The sequence below is a fragment of the Trichoplusia ni genome, chromosome 11, assembly GCF_003590095.1.
Source record: "Trichoplusia ni isolate ovarian cell line Hi5 chromosome 11, tn1, whole genome shotgun sequence".
Taxonomy (NCBI): Eukaryota; Metazoa; Arthropoda; class Insecta; order Lepidoptera; family Noctuidae; genus Trichoplusia; species Trichoplusia ni.
The window spans coordinates 9,145,103-9,163,795 of record NC_039488.1 but is presented as its reverse complement, the minus strand read 5'-3'; the positions used below and the strand labels follow the sequence as shown (position 1 = coordinate 9,163,795).

The 18,693-nt window shown below is 37.5% G+C and overlaps 1 protein-coding gene across 2 annotated transcripts in view; it reads right to left on the bottom strand.

Moving 5' to 3' along the window:
• Positions 1–36: 36 nt before the first annotated feature.
• The window catches only part of LOC113498967 (integrin alpha-PS1), an 84,197-nt gene continuing 65,540 nt past the window's right edge, over positions 37–18,693 (bottom strand). Inside the window, exons 2-17 of one of the 2 annotated variants that reach the window (XM_026879242.1) lie at positions 9,468–9,595; positions 8,937–8,960; positions 7,063–7,180; positions 6,789–6,902; positions 6,137–6,348; positions 5,681–5,909; positions 4,951–5,347; positions 4,274–4,654; positions 3,764–3,959; positions 3,433–3,584; positions 2,970–3,220; positions 2,774–2,876; positions 2,341–2,476; positions 1,803–2,086; positions 1,430–1,654; positions 37–1,267 (exon numbers count right to left, since the gene is read on the bottom strand). In XM_026879242.1, the coding sequence (XP_026735043.1) occupies positions 1,031–1,267; positions 1,430–1,654; positions 1,803–2,086; positions 2,341–2,476; positions 2,774–2,876; positions 2,970–3,220; positions 3,433–3,584; positions 3,764–3,959; positions 4,274–4,654; positions 4,951–5,347; positions 5,681–5,909; positions 6,137–6,348; positions 6,789–6,902; positions 7,063–7,180; positions 8,937–8,960; positions 9,468–9,595 (3,187 nt within the window). In that variant the 3' untranslated portion in view covers positions 37–1,030. The remainder of the gene's footprint in view (positions 1,268–1,429; positions 1,655–1,802; positions 2,087–2,340; positions 2,477–2,773; positions 2,877–2,969; positions 3,221–3,432; positions 3,585–3,763; positions 3,960–4,273; positions 4,655–4,950; positions 5,348–5,680; positions 5,910–6,136; positions 6,349–6,788; positions 6,903–7,062; positions 7,181–8,936; positions 8,961–9,467; positions 9,596–18,693) is intronic. The other variant, XM_026879243.1, reaches the window with a different exon arrangement.

The following is an 18,693-nucleotide window of genomic DNA, read 5'->3' as shown; positions in this document are numbered from 1 at the left end:
AACAAGAATGTTTGATAATAAAGTAACAATAAAAGATGTTGATAAATGGCACAATTTTATTCAAAACTAAAATGTACTATTAAGTAGGTATCATATGTAATTCATAACAGAAATAATCACAACCAGTGTTATTTAAGTAGTCGTTATTTAATTAAAACGATGTAAAGTACTAAGTGATTGTGTTACAGAGCTTTATAACGTACGTGTAAAATGTATGCCTCTTGATGCAAATATAAAATTTTGTACAAAATCTAATGACATGGAAACAATCATATTTACAATACTTATAATTACATATCTAATTAATAACAATTCATTTTGCATTTCATAAGTATAACGTCTGTGAGAGGTGAAAGTATTCGTATAAAACGTACAAAAACATTAATAGCGTAAGTACCTACTGGGACGATTGAACATTATTCAGTAATTTTAGTGTTCCAAAAATCAATTGTGACTAAATTCCCCTTAAGTTACGGACGATATAAGTATCTAACATACCTACACATAAACATTATTACATTTTGTGACTAGTAAAAAATCTAGTCAAATTAAGTAGACATTTAAACTACCTATTCATAAATAATAAGGCAAGTAATTATTTACAGAAAAATACATAATCCATCAGAATATATAAACAAACAATCTAAAACAAGTTCACTTTACGCGCTAGAGAAATGCAATTACAATAAAACAATATACTATCGTACCGTGCGTCAACAACAAAACATAGAACCATTACTTTAGAACATCACATACACACAAATTTCCTCTAAGAAGACATCACAGTCAGAGATATTACGTACTAAATACTTGTGCACAGCCCCTACACACGTTCCGGTCGACGACCAGGACTATAGTCAGTCCGACTATCTGGCAGCGAAAGTACGAAAGTTTTGCCTTCTAGCTGCCAGATAATCGTCGACTCTTCAGTTCGTAACGTGAAAAAGGGGTAAACATATTAACAGTTTATTTACACTTGGGCAGGTTTTTCACACTGGAACGTTCTGTCCACTACATAGAGGGCCGAGGGCTATCGAACACTATTCCGATCCCTGCCGATGAAGGGGCTGGACTCGTGGTTGTTCTTCTCGAGGTTGCCGGAGAGCGTGGGGTCCGGCCGGCTGCGCTTGAAGAAGCCCAGCTTCCACAGCGCGATGATGAGCAGCACCAGCACTATGAGTCCCACTATCACTGATATGATGATGACCCACAGTGGTACTTCTGTCGGCTCGCTTATCTTCAAGTCTGGGTATGCGACTGTGTTTACCTGTTTAACGAAAAATAAAAGATTATTACATCATAAATAATATTGGTTTGCATAGTTGCAAACCAATTTTGATTGCAGACGTATAAGAAAAGCCTAGCTATTCCTTGCATTAAATTTCAACATTACATCAGTAAGTTCACAAGCGTTTTGCCCCTAACTTACAGTGGTTTTATCATCGGACTGCTTGTTCTGGTGTATATTGAAGTGGGCGGGTATGCTGATGTATGCCGTGGAGGCGATGTCGACGCGCGCGGCGCGGGCGAATTCCTCGACGAGCGTGGCGTTCCACAAGCGCGCGCGCACGCTGATGGTGCTGGTCTTCATGCGGCCCAGCTTGTAGATCACGCATTGGAATTGGATGCACTTTGCTGTGCGTTGCTGGCAGTTCTGCAATATACAAGTCAATGTTAACTATTGATAAGCAAAGTTCAGATATGAGAGTTGGGAAATACAATTTTCCGGTGAAGGCACAATAAATCACTAGGTGTTCGCTTTATATTTTTGTTGCCACAGTTTTCAAACATTAAAAACTTACCAAATTAATAACTTGCTTCCTATCAGTGTAGGCTTCAGCCTTAACTGCATCTTCTTCATCTCTTTTCCGTCTTACTTTATTACTGCTAGCATAAGAGCTAGAACTGGAGTACTCCATGAATTTCCTCCTGGTTTCGTTGTGTGACTTTTCACTGGAACTGACGCTAAGCTTGCCGGTGCTCAGGAAGGGATCCATCTCCAAGTTCTCGAGTGGCTCTGGGGCGCCAGGCCGTGGTGTTAGATTCAGAGGGTTTATCTCGCGAGCGAAACATTCGCCGTTTTGATCTGAAATTGGTATAAAAATGGTTTAGCATCACATTATGAAACGATATTACTCATAACTAAAATATATTGTGGTTTGATTAATAGTTAATTATTTTATATTTTTACGTGGAAACTGACTTCAAAATACCTATTTAAACGCATTCTCATTTTATCTATATGCATACATCTTTTGTAATTTAAAATTGTACATTTAGCATGTTTTTAGTTATGGTTCTAAACGTAAAATGCAATTTAGTACAATGGTGGCTACTAACCGGCCTCTCCATCGACGGTGGGCACGTCTTCAGGGTAGAGCAGCCACTTGCCCTGCGGTCCGTCTGAAGCGAGCTGGTGAGGCCACTGGATCACAACCTGAACTGATGACACGTGCCAAGGACCTTCGTTGAATACCTGCAAGGAAAATTGAACATTAATTAATGTAATGTGTAATGTGAAATTAATTATTTGTTACAAGGTTTTGAATTGTATTATGAAACGTGGTACAGAAAAGGATAAAGAACAGTTAAGTAAAGTCGGAGATGCCTTTATTTATTTTTGGTCTACTAGTAAATTTTTTGTAGCTTCAAATCTTTAGCTTTTTCTGTTACTTTGAAGAATGCTTTTAAATTATAGGCTGTGTTTGATTATACCTACTGGGAATAAGTCGGCTAAAGTAGTTCGATCATGAGTGTACAAAAACCTCTTTACCTGATATGTATGCACCACTCTGGTACCGATGTCATCAAAGTACGTCATAGCAGACTCGCCCTTTATTTCACCACCGTAGAACACTTGCTCCGGTCGTGCAACACTAAAATAATATACGTAAAAGGTCAATAAAATGTTAAAAAGGATGAGAAACAAAATTTTGTTTCGTCAGTTGATTGAAAAGGAATATGCTTACCCCTTTATAAGCAGTTCAGCATTCTTGATAACCAATGCTTCAACTTCAACGGGTTTCTTTCCGGCATGTAGTTCCTTAGACGTGGAGTTAGCCCAGACAGTGAACACCACAGACTGGTCGTTGTCCTCCAGCGCCCGCGCATCGAAACGCATCGTGATTGGAGGAGAACCCTCCGCTTGCTTTTTGAACGGATTCTCCAGCATACAGGCCACTGTCGTCTTGTTGAAACTTGTGCAAATCACGTGCTTATCCTAGAAAAAGTAGTTGAAATCAAACATCGTCTTATTTATGTATGGGCTGGTACAAGAATTTGATGAGCTCAATAAACGTGCAAAAACAAATCCAATAGCTACTTAAAGAGATTTTTTCAGACAGTTGTTGCATGATTTATCAGACAAACTTGTCATATTGATGCCAATGATATACAGAAAAATAGTATAAAATATGTTATATAGGAACTTACGCTAATGTTGACAGCGATGTAGTGCAGGCTAGGAGGATGCGTTACAAACAGCTGTGCTTCATACGCAGACTCGCCGTAGTTATCTACTGCAATCGACAATTTTATCTCCTCTTCTTGTCCCAATGTTAGCGAATACGTCTTGTTGTCTTTTGCTGGAAGAACAAAATACAAAGTTAACATAACAGGTTTCAATTCTGAAGATTTTGAAGTCTTTATTATCAACTTAGAATGAAGTGCCATCATGTAAGCCGAAAGCCTAGGTCACGTCGCCAAATGACTAAAATACGTTTTATTAATAACGTCTACTACATCAATACTAGGGTTCACTTACTCAACGGCAGCAACAGCTTAGGGTCCACAACTAGATCACTGATGCAGACAGCATCAGCACCGCAGTCATTCAGGAAGTTGGCGGTGAACACAGAGCTGGCGGTGGCGTTCAACACGGGGTACTGATCTACATCGGGGAGAGGGCCCGATGACGAGTACCGGGGTTCCGCGTGAACCAACATGTAGGTTAACTGGAACTGAAGACGGACAAAGTTGGATAAACATGAGAAACATAAATATTCTGGTACTTAAGCGCGCTAATGTGTGAGAAAAAGTCACCGTATCTCTAGAATAGCATTTACAATTTTGACCTAAAGACTTAATGACAAGTCGTGGCATGTTAAGGGAAGAAATAACAAACAATTAAAAAAACAGTCTTATAATTTGTTGTGTATGGCGATTTTGCAAGTTCAGTAATATAATTATATTTATGGACTGCAAAATATATCTAACTGTAACTGTGTCTTGCTTATAATATACAAAACAAGGCCGTGTGGCGTAAGATTCTTACCTTCAGCGGAGTTTGTATATCTCTAGTATTATTTTTCAAATACACGATATGCTTTCTGCAGTCTTCAACATCTTTACCTAACATAATAGTTTTGTTGACAATATTACTCTTGTCAGAATCAAAGAAGACCCTGGAATATTTCCTTCCACCGGGGAATGTTTCGGCTTCAATGACGTAGTTGAGTCGATGGATGGACGATTGAGAGGTTTTGACTAGAGACTCGATGATGCAACAGGCCTCAAAGTGGAAGCAGGTGTAGTTGGAGCTAGGGTCCCCCTCGCAACCATGAATCGTCGGATCAATGTTAATGATACTGTTCGAAGGTTTTATCGACGTCTTAATGTCGATGATAGGTCGTGTTCGTATTAAAGCAACGCTGCTCTGTAAGACCAAAATAAACCACATTATTCAAGTGCACTTAAATTCTAATAACTTAGAGTAGGCTGATACAATCGCAAGTATCGAAAACTTGTTTAGAAATCAATCAATCTAATACTTCAAATCTCGGTTAAGGCCACTTTGTCCGCTATCTCAGTAACATTAAGAATGCCATGGTTACTTAGTATATTTATTTTATGTCTAGATATTTTAAATTCACTAGCCATACAAACATATTTGTTTACTTACTGAAAATATTTACGGCTTATAAAAAAATATGAAATAATTAAGATACTCACATTTTCGTATGCTCCTACCAATAAATCAGGATAACCATTAGCATCCAAATCTACTCCACCAGACAACGCATAGCCAAACGTTTTCATCACAGTCGGTAAAGTTTCGGCAGTTATCACTTGATCTGGTTTAGTATTGAGTCCTTTCTCTCTATCTCCCATATAGATGTACACCACTCCATTACCTTCGTATGGACTTCCTATGGCTATATCTTGACAACCGTCTTTATTCAAGTCGCCAGCGTTGGCTATAGCGATACCGAATTGTGATTCTTGTTTGCCTGTTAACTTGACATTGTACTGTTGCTGCAGGCTGGAGTTTACATTCAGGTATAAGTAAACAGCGCCACCCACGTCGCGGGAGAAATAGAAAGGGGCACCTACTAATAAGTCTGGCAACCTGAAACAACAAAATGTTGATTGGTTAACAATCTTTAATATTATAAGGGTGTATAATGTCTACGATTATTGAATAAAAAAAAAACAACACTGGTTTATTAGAAAATATAGATGCATTGTGTTTAATTTTTTAAACTCTAAATTAATCCATAAAATCAAACAACGGTCCTTTTTCCTGTAACTATGATTTTCTCTTTGTCTATTTAAGCCTCAATATTCCGCGTTCAGATTCATAATGAACATGAAAGCTATTTTTATATTAACTACGGATTCATAAACTAGATGGCGCTAGTAGTCTCACTTGGCTAACAAAAACAAAGTTTTGCTAACTTACCCATCACCATTAACATCAGCACTAGCTACTTCATAACCGAAGTTGGAGCCAAACTGCTCGCCTTTGAGCAGTAATGTGAAGTTCAGTATATTCAGGTCTGTTCGGCCCCAGTCTTCGGTCGCCAGTTTGCTGAAGATGACGACCTGTCCCGTACCGTGAGCCCGCGGCGCTCCAGCCACGTACGACGCTCTGTCGCCACCGAAAAAGTTGCCACTGGTCACTGACATTCCTGAAATTCGAATATTTTAGATTTTAAACATTAAATATTTAAGGTAGGAAGGAAAAGGAATAACAGGACGACTGGGATAAAAAATGTTTCCGTCTTCCAACATAAATTTCAGAACTTTTTACTTTTTATATGAATAAGAAACATTATATGACCAAAAGTAGACATAGTATAAATCAAAAGTGGTTCGGAAGTCAGATTGAACTAATCTAAAGGATGTCCAAACATACCTAAATAACTGTATTTCTCGACAGGACTAGCGCCGTCTTGCACCGGGGCCATGTAGACGACGTTATCTCTCTCCAGGACATCGTCTCTCGTGTCCTGGGCGAAGATGGTACCTCTCCAGGTGTAGGGACCCGGGCTACCCATCAGCAGCGTGTCGTCATCCAGAAGAGAACTGCTCGTGCCTACTTGACAGAAACCGTATTCTTCGTGCTCTCTGTAAAACAGACAATACCTCATGATGAACGGTTTGTATCAGCTCTGAATCTTGAGATTCCAAAATTGTGCGTGAATAAAACTTAAGCTTGTATTGGCCTTAATAATATATTTTAATAGGCACTGAAACGGTATATCGTACACCAACGGTCAATTAGTGCGTAATCTCATACGTTGCTTTTTATACTTTAAATAGCTGAACAAGCATATTTTGTTTTGCAACACAAATGCAAGGAATAAAAACGGGGCATGATAAATAAATGTTATTCGATTCTCAGACCTACCACACAATTTCATGAGAATCTTTCTAACCGTTTCGGAGGAGTATAATTAAGTACACTCTGACACGAGAATTTAATATATTAGAGGATGTATTAAGTCATCTTAAGTACTCTATGCATACGATGAAAAACTTTTCATCTAAATTAACACCTGACCTACCTCACTACTGATCTCCCTCTGCACGGCTCCATTACATCCAGTAGTTCTAGTTCATTGCTCAGAGTGTAGCACAGACCTTGACCAAACTGCAGCTCTCCTTGTTTGCGAATATATCTGGAAACAAAATTGACTACATTTATCACACTTTTTCATTTAAACAGATTTATAGTGGCCGGTTTGTTCGAAGCCACAGGTTTGGTTTCTTTTTTTGCTTAAGACCTCGAATATTTTGCCGATAGTCTGCTAAAAAATAAAGCATCCAAACCATACGAACCTGTGTGCGCAGACGGCGGCTTTTTTCCCCGGACCTTGACTCCTCACCGACACTCCCAGCCATTGACCCTCCTTAATCTCATCCGAGTAGGGAGCAGTCAGGTTATTAGACTCCAAATCTATAGATTAACAAACTATCAGTACGCGGCAATAACATGCGCGGCCATCTGTTAAGAAGCATCAATATAATTATAGCAAAGTGAAATTAATAGATAAATTAATCACATATTTTACTCAATATGGATTAAGTTTTACTTGGGTGTTTAGCACAATTCTCTTAAGTTTACAAGCGTAATTAGACACAAATAGTTTTATATACTTTCTTAGTGTATACGCAATTCTAAAACACCATGTTATATATAAACTCAACCCAGAATAAATTAATCAAAACTCAAACAAAACTGCAAAATAATATTTAGAGATGCGTTAACAAAGGCAACTTTGTTCATAAGGTGCTTTTGCTTTTGCTTTTCAAACAATATTATCAAACTCAATCCCAATAGAAAAACTGAATTGATGATAATCTCGGCAAATGCAAAGCATTGCAACCAGGCGTGTGTAATGCAAGAACAGAGTTCTCAATACTAACAGCAAAGGAATCTTGCAGATGCATCGGAAAACGACAGTCTCTGTATCGTCGCACAAACATCGTGCATTTCATAGAACATAGCATATCTCATTTAACATGCATCCCCTACATCATAACAAACGTGATTTGTATAGTCATCAACTAAAGTGATATAACCTCTTTAGAAGGCGATACTTTTGATATCAGTACAAACAAAACCACTATAACGTGTTTTTAATTTAAATTATAATCCTCAAAGCCGACATGCTTTGTGTGGGGACTACGAGGCAGTGACGTAGTAGGTAATTAACCCAATTGTCTCAGTTTGTGGTAAATGTTTGGCTGATATTAAAAGTGTCCGTAAAGAGGAAGTGTGTGTATACTAAGGTGACGATTAGCTCCTGCAACCTGCAATGAATCAAGGTGATAACACGTGAAGATACGGCTCAAACTTGTGGTCTCAGGTTAATGGACGTTATCGAAGACTACGTGTTAATTCATTAATAAGTTATTTGGCCCAGCGTTACTTTGTAGTCTTTTGTTAAACTTATTATTACTCAAAACCAGACATAGATTGGTTTTGACCATATTAATGAGATTTTTTTTATCAGTGCAATAATCCGCACATTTATCCGAATGTGATTCGTTAATAACTAATGTTTAGGTATTATAGCCAGTCACCTTAAGTTTCTTGTTACGAGTTAAACGGACGTGAGAGTTCGCCTATAATTAAATGTTCGTCGGATAAAACGGTTGATTAAGTTTAAGGCCTACCACATTACGAAGCTCTAATAACTTCTAACAAGCTCTAGGTCTAAGACTTCGTTGTCTACGCTAAATATGGTTTGTCCGAGTTTATTCAGTGTTCAACATATTGAACGGAATTTACTCCAGATAGCAATCAGTATACTTACAAATATTACTTATATATTGTACTTTCTAAAGTGCTGTGTAGCAAGCATGTGATTTGGTGCTGTTGCAAGCAGTTAGTGCTTTATTACCGTAGGTAGGACACATGTTCCGAACATGAACAGCACGTTATGATAAGTTGTCCCGTCTTGCCTCGTCTCCACAGAACATGCGTCCTATATACGCAAAGACGTGAATGTGATGTTTGCAAAATAAAATTCAATCAACTAAGTTAGTGATGTTCATGCGTTGCAGTATCATAAATGACGGTCCAGCTGGAACTTGAGCAGACATAAGTTGACGATTAGTAAATCAAAAAGTACATAACAGCGATTAGTCGATTAGTCGAAGAGCAAATGATTAAGAATAAAAGGAGGTTGAGACCACAGCTCACTTACTCGTGTCTATCTTGCCGTACTTCGCTGTTTGGGGCACCACCGACAAAAGACAACATTTTAGTTAAAACTTATATCGATATTAATCGATTGTATCGATTACTTGTTTATCGTTGGACGCGTTCCAGCGTTTCCCTCGTTTTGTATCTAGATGGTGAGAACACGGGTACCTAACTACTACCAAGTGCTTGCAAATCGTTACTACAAAATCTAAAATTCATCTATCTATTTGTGTATTTGACAAAATTGTATCGTGTGATTTTAAACACAGAACACTTTGTGTTAACTATGGCATTAAACAATCAAATATCTATTCTCTATTCAAATTTTAAAACAAAACAGATACTACTAAACGTATATACATTAAAGTCTTTTAAATTAAGGTAGTCGTCTGAAATGAGGTAAACAAATGGTAATCGAATGTAAAATGCAAGAAACAATGTCCAGATCCAAGACAGACGAAGGTTTAATGCGTAGGTATGTTCTTCGCGTAGTAACCTCACAACGAGACATTCAATAAAGCAGTCAACTCACTCCTTTTCCCATCTGTGATTATTTGTATGCAGTCGTCGGTTGACGGAGACACGCCACACTTCCATAGCGCTCCGGATTTCGTTGTGTTTGGCTGCAGATTTTGGCCCAAAGGTGCTCCTACTAACAACCTGTAACATTTAAAGAAAAGAATATTAACTCTAGGTTACCCCGAACTGAACTCAAACATTACTCCAAGTCGTTGCTAAAAAGCTCTCTCTCTCCTTAAAATTGAAGAGAATAGATTTACAAAATACTTTTTATATAGCAATACTTTTAATTAGTTAAACAAATTGAAGATAAAGAGATCGATAGAGAAAGATTTTGCTGTGTCAGAATTTGTGGTCTGAAATAAATTTTGTTTATCCCATGAAACTGGATATTAGTGGATATAATCCACATAAGCAGTTGCGTTAGGTACCATTACACCAGTACACTTTTACCAAGATCTAAATGGGCCAGTTCGCGGGCAAGAGTCAATGTAAATACTGCATTAATCGATGAATACGTTGAAAATGAATGAGCTCATCATAACATTTTATCTAAAGTTAGATAATAAAATGTTAATTTAAGTGGTATAACATTGTTAAGATTAGAACTTCTACTAATTGCAGCGGAACCTAGATAAGGTTTATTATAAACATGCTATAATTGACGGTTACATGATTTATAGCGCTCTTTCAAAGATAAAGAATCTTTGAATGCAATTAAAATGCAGTAATATCTATTTTTAGAACCCGCTTTGCAAATACTATTCAAATATAGAAAATTCAGGAAAACGTGGTGTTTTGAATAGTTAACTTTCCTGTTTTTTATATTCCTTACAACAAATTTAATTCAAATAGTTTGCATATGAATCCCAATTCATTGATGTGTGAGAAATTAATGAAATCACTTTAATAATTTAAATTTCTTGCACTAAAAGTCTTTCAAATAATCGTAGCTTAAATTTCAACGTAATTGAGAACAACATTCAAAGTTCGAAAAGATGACAGAAAGCCAAAATAATTTATCAAACACAAAAAAAGAAACACTGATAAACAACCTTCGGTACATCTCTATATGAAAGGTTATAATAAAACGATAAGTATGATCAAGCGCGGTGTACACTATCATTAAATTATCCCTACATTCATGAATCAGAAGAGCACAGTTGAATAAAACCGTCATCGTCCATTGAGCGGTAACAAGACTGATGATTAAGACTTTTCACACGGTAACACGGTAGCCGGAGCCGGCAATCCGGGAAAGAAAGTTATCACCACGTTGACTGGAGTTAATTAAAGGAAACTAAAGTAACTAAGAATCTGGTATAGTAGCGAAAGCCTGGGCACAGGGTAGATGTATAGAACGATATATGTATTTACCTTTCGTACAAAAAGCCTGAACACTTGATTATAATTTATTTTCGTTTGAATAGCACAAAGCCTGATTATTGACTGAAGTTACCTGGTTGAAACATGTTAAAAGGGTTTTCGAAAGCATTGACACGCAATTTCTAGTATCGGGTATCAACGTGTCGGGCACGGTGCGATGCCGGATACGTTGCCTTGCTACCTGGCAATCGGAATGTGTGAGTAGGCCCTAACAGTAGCTGCACGGTTACGGTCCGTCATTACGGCGGTAATGACGGCTGCCGGCTGCGTACGCGACGACACGGCTGACGAAATAAACCGCGTTCCATCATAATTATCCAGAGATATTTACAAGATCCTTGATAAGAAAATTACGGACTAACATTACTTACACGACGCATGGAAGTTATAGCAATTAAGTATAACAATAAAATTCAAATTAGGTGCTTACACAGTTAGAACGAAGTGTAATTATTAATTGAACATCTTATTACTGTGTAATCAAAAAAAGGTTTTATTCTCAATCAAGTAATTTAAATTCTAAATATTCGATTACAGTTCAGTCATGACTTAAATTGACTCACGTAATTGAGCATGAATACTCAAACATACAATACCGTATTCGGAAGCAAAGACAATCAAGTTCAGTGTTTAAATCAATATTTATTTATCATAATAATGAATAAACAAAACTACTTGTAGTCCATATTCCATTAAGTACGCAGTGTTAATGAAATGAAGATTTATATGGGCATGGACAATGCGGAAGACGTAATAACTCAACGGGTATGACTTAGCTATAGATTACAGGGATCACGACTACTGACTTTAATAATGAAATACATTTCATAAATTCATAATGATAATACAGAGCTAATAGATACAAAATAACAATGCAGACAAACAGGTCATAGAATGTAGTTGTAAATATACATGAGATTCACTTGTCTAAATTAGCGTTAATAATTATAGGTTCGATCCATCCCACCCCGAGGCAGTCATGGCTTAATTAGAGCCGGTACATTTGCATCGTAATGCCGGTGGAACATTCATTGTTTTCCCGATAAGGCCAGTTAACATTGCAACGGTCTACGCGCACTAATGCATTCTCACTCGTACGATATTCGATTTCAAAGTAAACTTCGAGAGTATCTAAGAACGGAAATTGATATGTTTATCGCTACTGTTAGTATAATACATCTTGACATGTCAGTATGCTTTTAAAAATCAACAATTACGAAATGTAAATAAAGAATGTCAGCAAAAAGGCAGCCGAGCAATCGATCATCTTGTAAAGAATCGATTCAAGCGCGCCGTGCTCGGTCCCTCGATAGCAAATAACCGATTCGTATTCAATTTACCATTGGTCACGGGCAGCGGCCTCTCTGATTATACATACGTCTACATGCCCTTATGCATTTAAATGAACATTAATCATTACTATCCCTGTCGCGTGTCATTTCTTACTGACCGTATTAGAAGATTCTCAGGTAGCCGCTTTAAAATATCAGTGAAGAACAAATTAATCAAACCCTAAGCTCTGAAGGTCAATAAGTTTATTAATTGCATCATAGAGCATTTATCTGGTTTAATTGTGCTTTATAATCGTATATATACTTACTTACGTACTTAGGTACATTCTATGCTAAATCATGATTAGGCATTTTAGTAATCTCTACATTATTCCACCCACGCGCCAAAGGGTCGACGTACTCATAAGTAAGGTATAAAGGAAAGCTGTAACAATTAAAAGCTCATTGTTTTGCTTGATGTTGCGACATTTCCTTATCTAAATATTTCGTTGTAAGCGAGAAAGCTCCACGTTCTAAATTTGAGTTGAACAAATAGCAGTGGTGTTGCGCCCGACGCGACGCGCACGACTCCAAAAGCCACAACACTTCCGCGTGGGTATCAAATGGAAGACGATTAGTTTTTGTTATTGCAAAAGGCGATCGGTCAGACCCTCATGACCAATTTACTACACAAAGGGCTCATTTATGGTGATACGGTGTGCTGCGCCCACATCGCCGCGATCGACCGTACCCACATTGGGGTTACCCGCGGAGTGCGCCTACGCCGTATTTATTACATTATAAAATAGTTTAATTAAATGTGTAGAAAGGTAGAGTGTTTGCAAATAAAGCTTGCGGTTCCATTAACCCGTAAAATGCAAACAACGTCAATCGAAGACCGCTCCCAGTTCGCGTCTCGTGTTTCGTATCCTTGGCCGCGCCCAGCACTGTGAAGGGCGATAAATTCCCATCAACGAGCTATCTATCCTTGACATCGACCGATAGTGCCACCATATTGCACAACCATTTAGATAGCTATTACAATAAAAATGCATTTCGTGGGTGGTCATCAATCTCTCATTGAGCGCTTTACGGTTTCTTGGCTTGTTAAGAATGTTTGAATGTCAACTTGATGACATTTGGGGGACCAGATACTAAAATTAACGTCACCGACGTATTTATAGGTGCGTCACAAAAATGGGACTTTAGTAAAAATACCACAAATGGATCATAAAAAACTTTTTTTATAGTTATTGTTTCGGTTTCATTTATAGCACGAAGCTCAGGCAGCAACAAAGCATTAAGGCTTAAATTAGTATAACTCGCGATATATGTATTGAATCATCGCCTAAATTAAATTTAACCAGCTGTTGTTCAACGTCTCTATAAACAGGAGCTCGGTAAAACTGAACTATTGTCAGTAATATTCGATTAAGTCAATTGCTGAGATCAAAGAGCGGCAGTCCGGGCCGGCCGTCAGTTGTTGATAGGCGAGCACTGAATGGAATGCCTCCGCGCACAATACGTGCGTATGTGACCCTACGTGATCACTCGCATACACAGTAAACTGTGCACTTTGTGTTATCTCAACAGATTCAGAAGCCATTCACACTAATCTGTGGCGAGTCGCTGCAAATATCTTTACGCTGACAGATCTGAGATAAATGTTTGTGGCAGACACTGTTTTATCCATTTTTTGTTTCAAGGAAATGGTTCTTATAAATAAATGTTGTCAGCAGAATAATTTATAGATTAAATGCACTTATAGGCATTTCTTTGACCATAAACGATAGAAATTGATATAGCAGCGGTTTAAACGAATCATTATAAGTGTCTCGTTATGTGGTTCATGCGGTATGAAACAGGATATATCTTCACATTAAAAATACATGCCATCGACCAGACGTGAGGGTAAAAAACATTGAGAAACCGGAATAAATGGTCCTCTTATTAAAGTGAGCGACATAACTAATACTCAGTGAATGGTAAAAATTCAGGGACTTATTTGATTTAATAATTCTTATTATTTGGTAAAAATGTAGTTTAAATTACCAGTAATTATATACAATTTTAAATCTAGAATTTCAGCGTTTAAATTAAGCAATTTCGAGTGCAACTCATTTCGCATGCCAAAAGAAGGTCTTATTATCGCCAAAATGTAAAACGGGCAACGTTGGACTTTCGTTTCATTTACATTTTTTGTGTATCGTCGATATGTCTGCGTGGAGTCGTGTGGTGACAGGCTGGAGTGGCGCGCAGGCGAGGCAGCTCGCCGCCGGTGGTCCACCGCAAACACTGTCCGCATCCATTGTCCAAAGTTTATTGTCATAAGTGCCTACATGAGGTCGCTCCTCTATCTACGTGTAAGGTCGGACATACACGACAAAAGGTAATTTAGATGGTATTAAATATGAACGAAATGTTACTAAACATTTTGTACCAACCTATTACAACTGAAAGCGAAGAATTTAATGATGCTTCGAAGTTTTTCATATCTCTGATAAGTTTTAAATAAAGTATTTTATTGCAAAATGTAGTCTCATTAAAATGTGCCTCAGTTCGTAAGTAGAATGTAAACTGGATATTTAAAAAACGGTCGGACTTTATGGTCCAAAGTAAAGGGTTATTTCGTTTGGCGTTCACAAAAGGAGTCGGCACGCGCTCGCCGTGTGTGGCGCAAATTGTATGGAAATAAGCGCAAGTGCAACGATATTTGTTCACTGACCAGCTGAACCATCCGTAAGCAAATTGTTACAAAAGCATTATCATCTTCTATTAACTTTGATGTTAAATTTTCTAGCTCCCTGCTTATGATCAACAGGATAAAAGGAAACTTAAAATAAGTACTTTAGGTATCTTTAGGTACACAAACTTAAATACAAAGCTATCTAACATTATAAACGTGAAATGCTTTGGTGGAAAAACCAATTCATTACATAATTATAGTCTTGAGGAGACAATACGACTGGGAATCGCAATTTAACATTGCGATTCCCAGACGTTTCAAATGAAATACAACTCGTAAGTAGAGATTTACACCATTTAAACTGTAAACGAGATTTCTTTTCCTTTCTTGTCTCATGGGAGTATAAACAAACGTCTTTATTACACGTTTAGGTACTAATTCAGACGAACAGTCTTCAGTTTCCTGATTGTTTCGTTGAGAATTTCTTAATTCACTTTGTACGAAACCACTTGGGGTTTTGTTTTTACTTTTGTATATTTTATTTCTTGTATAGAATATTTTACGTTGTGAAGTTTTAGTTTGAGCCTTAATGTAAACTGCAACATACCAAAAGCGTTGATATGAGAACACTAGCACGGATAATTAAAAAAAGGCACAAAACATTTTATTGGATGTCTGAAACCTAGGAATCATATACATGTCGCAATAAATCCAACAGAAATGATCACGACTTAAAATAAGTACTTACGTAATATCTGCAACACTCTTCTATTAAACCAAACCCGTAATTAAATACTTTCGACCTTTTAACAAAATCCCTTAGGTATCAATTTGTTTGATCGTTGTCGAGGTGACAGCTTAAGGCGCTGGATCCATTATGCATCATCTTCAGTGACATTTAGAATTTATTACCGTTGTCAGTCGGTAGGTGTAGCGCTATGACGAAACAAGAAAGTATGAAAGCTTTTAGATTGCAATGTCACGACTATCGTTACTTTAACTACGCTCTACCAACGCACGTGAAAATTATTTGTCTTTGTCGAAGCACATCCATCTTGGGTTATCTTAATGAATACATTTTAACTGTAATTATGAACGTAAGAATATTAAGTGGCTCTTAGAGACAAATGCGGGGCTTTTTAAATATAATTAAATTGGTGCAATGTATTTATAGTTTTTATGGTATATAGTAAATAACTTATAGTAAAGTACTTACAGCTAATTTCTATTGCAAATCTTCCAATTAAGCATCCCTTCAAACTTGAATTGGTAGGTGACTTTTTTTTAATGTGAAACGAACTACCCTTTGTAAATTATACTCCTTGCTAACGCGCGTATTTATTCAATCAAAATCAATTAGTACGAGGATGCAACAACATAAAAATAAGATATTTTCTTCGTGAAGTGTGTTGTCTGTTTGTCGGGGCGCGCGCTGCCCGCGCCGGTATCGGCGGCATCGCTCATTAGCGCCGCTCGCGATACTTGTCGCGGCTCGTGACTGAACCAAGCTCTTCGTTACAGCCAGCCATGTCACAACTATGTTTTATAATAGTTCATATATCATGCACGCCTCAAAAGGCCCTTGGCCCGCTTTCTACATTTGCCGAGATGTAAACTAATTAACTTTATGAACAAAAGACTTTTATATCCGTGTTTTTATTTAGTGTATTTCGTATACACATGAGATTTATGCCTATCACAGATCAAGATTTACGACAAAACACATAGAAACCGACATCGAATCTTGTAGATAACCTATTCGTGTTGTTGTAAAAAACAACCAATTCGAGAATTTCTAAGTCAATATACAACATAAAGAGAGATAGTTAATTATGGAATCGAACCAAAAAACACGGTCATAAATTTGAATCTTTTAACATACGTGTTAAATGAAGATGTCGACAGCGCATGCGCGCGCTCGATCTATGCATAAGTCACCGTATCTGGACATCTACACGGGTTCCTTAGCTCAGCATCACTGGGAACACTGTACCATGTAATCTGTGGCACCGGTTCGGTGTCGACCGACGATTTATCCGCCGAGCGCCACAATTTTACTACAACTTGTAACACTCACTTCCCTGTTTTCCATTTACGTGCACCATGCTTGAACATTCTCACGTCTCTTAAATTTCTTGTGACTAGCTAAATGTTTTTATCAATTGCATGGTTACAACCGTTGGTATGAAATAAATACGAGAAATTTCTTAATAGGTAGAAGTTTTAAGGAATGCAACAATGCATGCTTTGAATTAAGAACTGAACAAACTATAAAGTCCAGTAGTCAAACTGAATTTCCCATCCAATCAATTAATGTCTCGAGCAATCTTTCTAAATCAAACGAATAATTAAAACATACCAACTTAATTCCCGCTAAGTTATTCAGACGTTTAACATAACACAGCTTACTTAATGCGGTTCACTAATGGTGAACATAACCATTTGCCTTTCACTAAGCAGAGATAAATAATAACAAAGTTGTTCAAAGGGAATTGTATCTGTTCCCCGTATTCAGTGGGGAAACAAAACAAATAAACAGGCTAAGTCCGAACTTGGAGAGCATGCTAAGCGACAGACACAAAGTAGGTGTGTATGTAAAACTTGTTTTTGCAAAAGCGTTTTTCTGAATACCACTTCTTACTAATTAAATCGTGAAACCGAATACTAGTGATAAAAATCAGATGTAGCATCAATAATGCTAATTTGACAGTCCAAATTGTATTAAAATAATTTGAGGAAATTTCAAAAAAATAGTTTTGCTGGAAAAGTTATATCCTGCAGACCCTATGAAGTTTCCATATCCGCCATATTTGCGTCGGCTTTTACACGCAACCGTTTGCCAACACCCATGTTTTGTCGTATTTCTTATTTGCACATCTTTTATCTACAACCATACATCCACGTTAAAGGCTAAAGCTAAACCAGGGACTGTAAATCAAGCGGGCAGTAGTTTGTGGAAGACTGGGAATTCCTGTTCTAAATTAAGCAAAAGAACAGAATTATATGTTTGACTCCTGGATAATAAATTATTTAAAGGTGGACTGTACGTGTGACATTAACCAAGACGTAAGATTCATTGCTTATGTGAGGTACAGAAGGTGCTGCCAACACTATCAATCTTCGCGTTCCTTGACTCTGAGATCTACATGTTCTTCGCACAAACAAACAATACTGAAAATCCATCTACGATACCCATTTCTACGACAAAATTATGTAAAACTATAAATCATGATAATACAAAGCTGCACGCAGAGAGGCAGAGCAGCGCTGATTATCGCAGACCTGTTTGCCACAGAGTAACAAGCAAATGGAGCTACTGCACTTTCTTTTTGAACCCTTTTCTTATAATCATTTGCCACACGTATATATTAAAACATTCCTCTGAGTATTATAAAAGTAATAGATGATAAGCCGTCGTTTATCTAAATCAGCTTACAAATTTGTCACAGCGTCAGATTATGCCACCATGTGAACGGAAATCAATAGTAATCCTGTTATATTCCTTCTCATTTAAAATATTGGTCTGCTCGTATCTAATGTTGCCTTACCTTCCTTCCTACCAGACGTCTAGACTCTAGTTTTCCCTCCGTTTGCTTACTACTCTGTGTGAAATACAGACGGGGGGTAAGTAATAGCCGCTGGTGTATATTAGTTACTCGGAGCGTGGGCGGCAATGCTCCGGGTCAGTAAATAAGCCACACTAATTGAACTAGAATTATTAGGCTTAGGACAGCTTTGACAGGGGGAGGCGGCGAGGGATAAGGCTCTAATTGCAAAACTCTTTGAAATAATGTTCAGGAAAACTCCGTCGTCAGTCTCGATAATTCAAACGTCTGGGGAAATTGTTGTCTGAAGTTGAATTCAGGTTTACAATATCAATAAGGAATTCTCGTCAA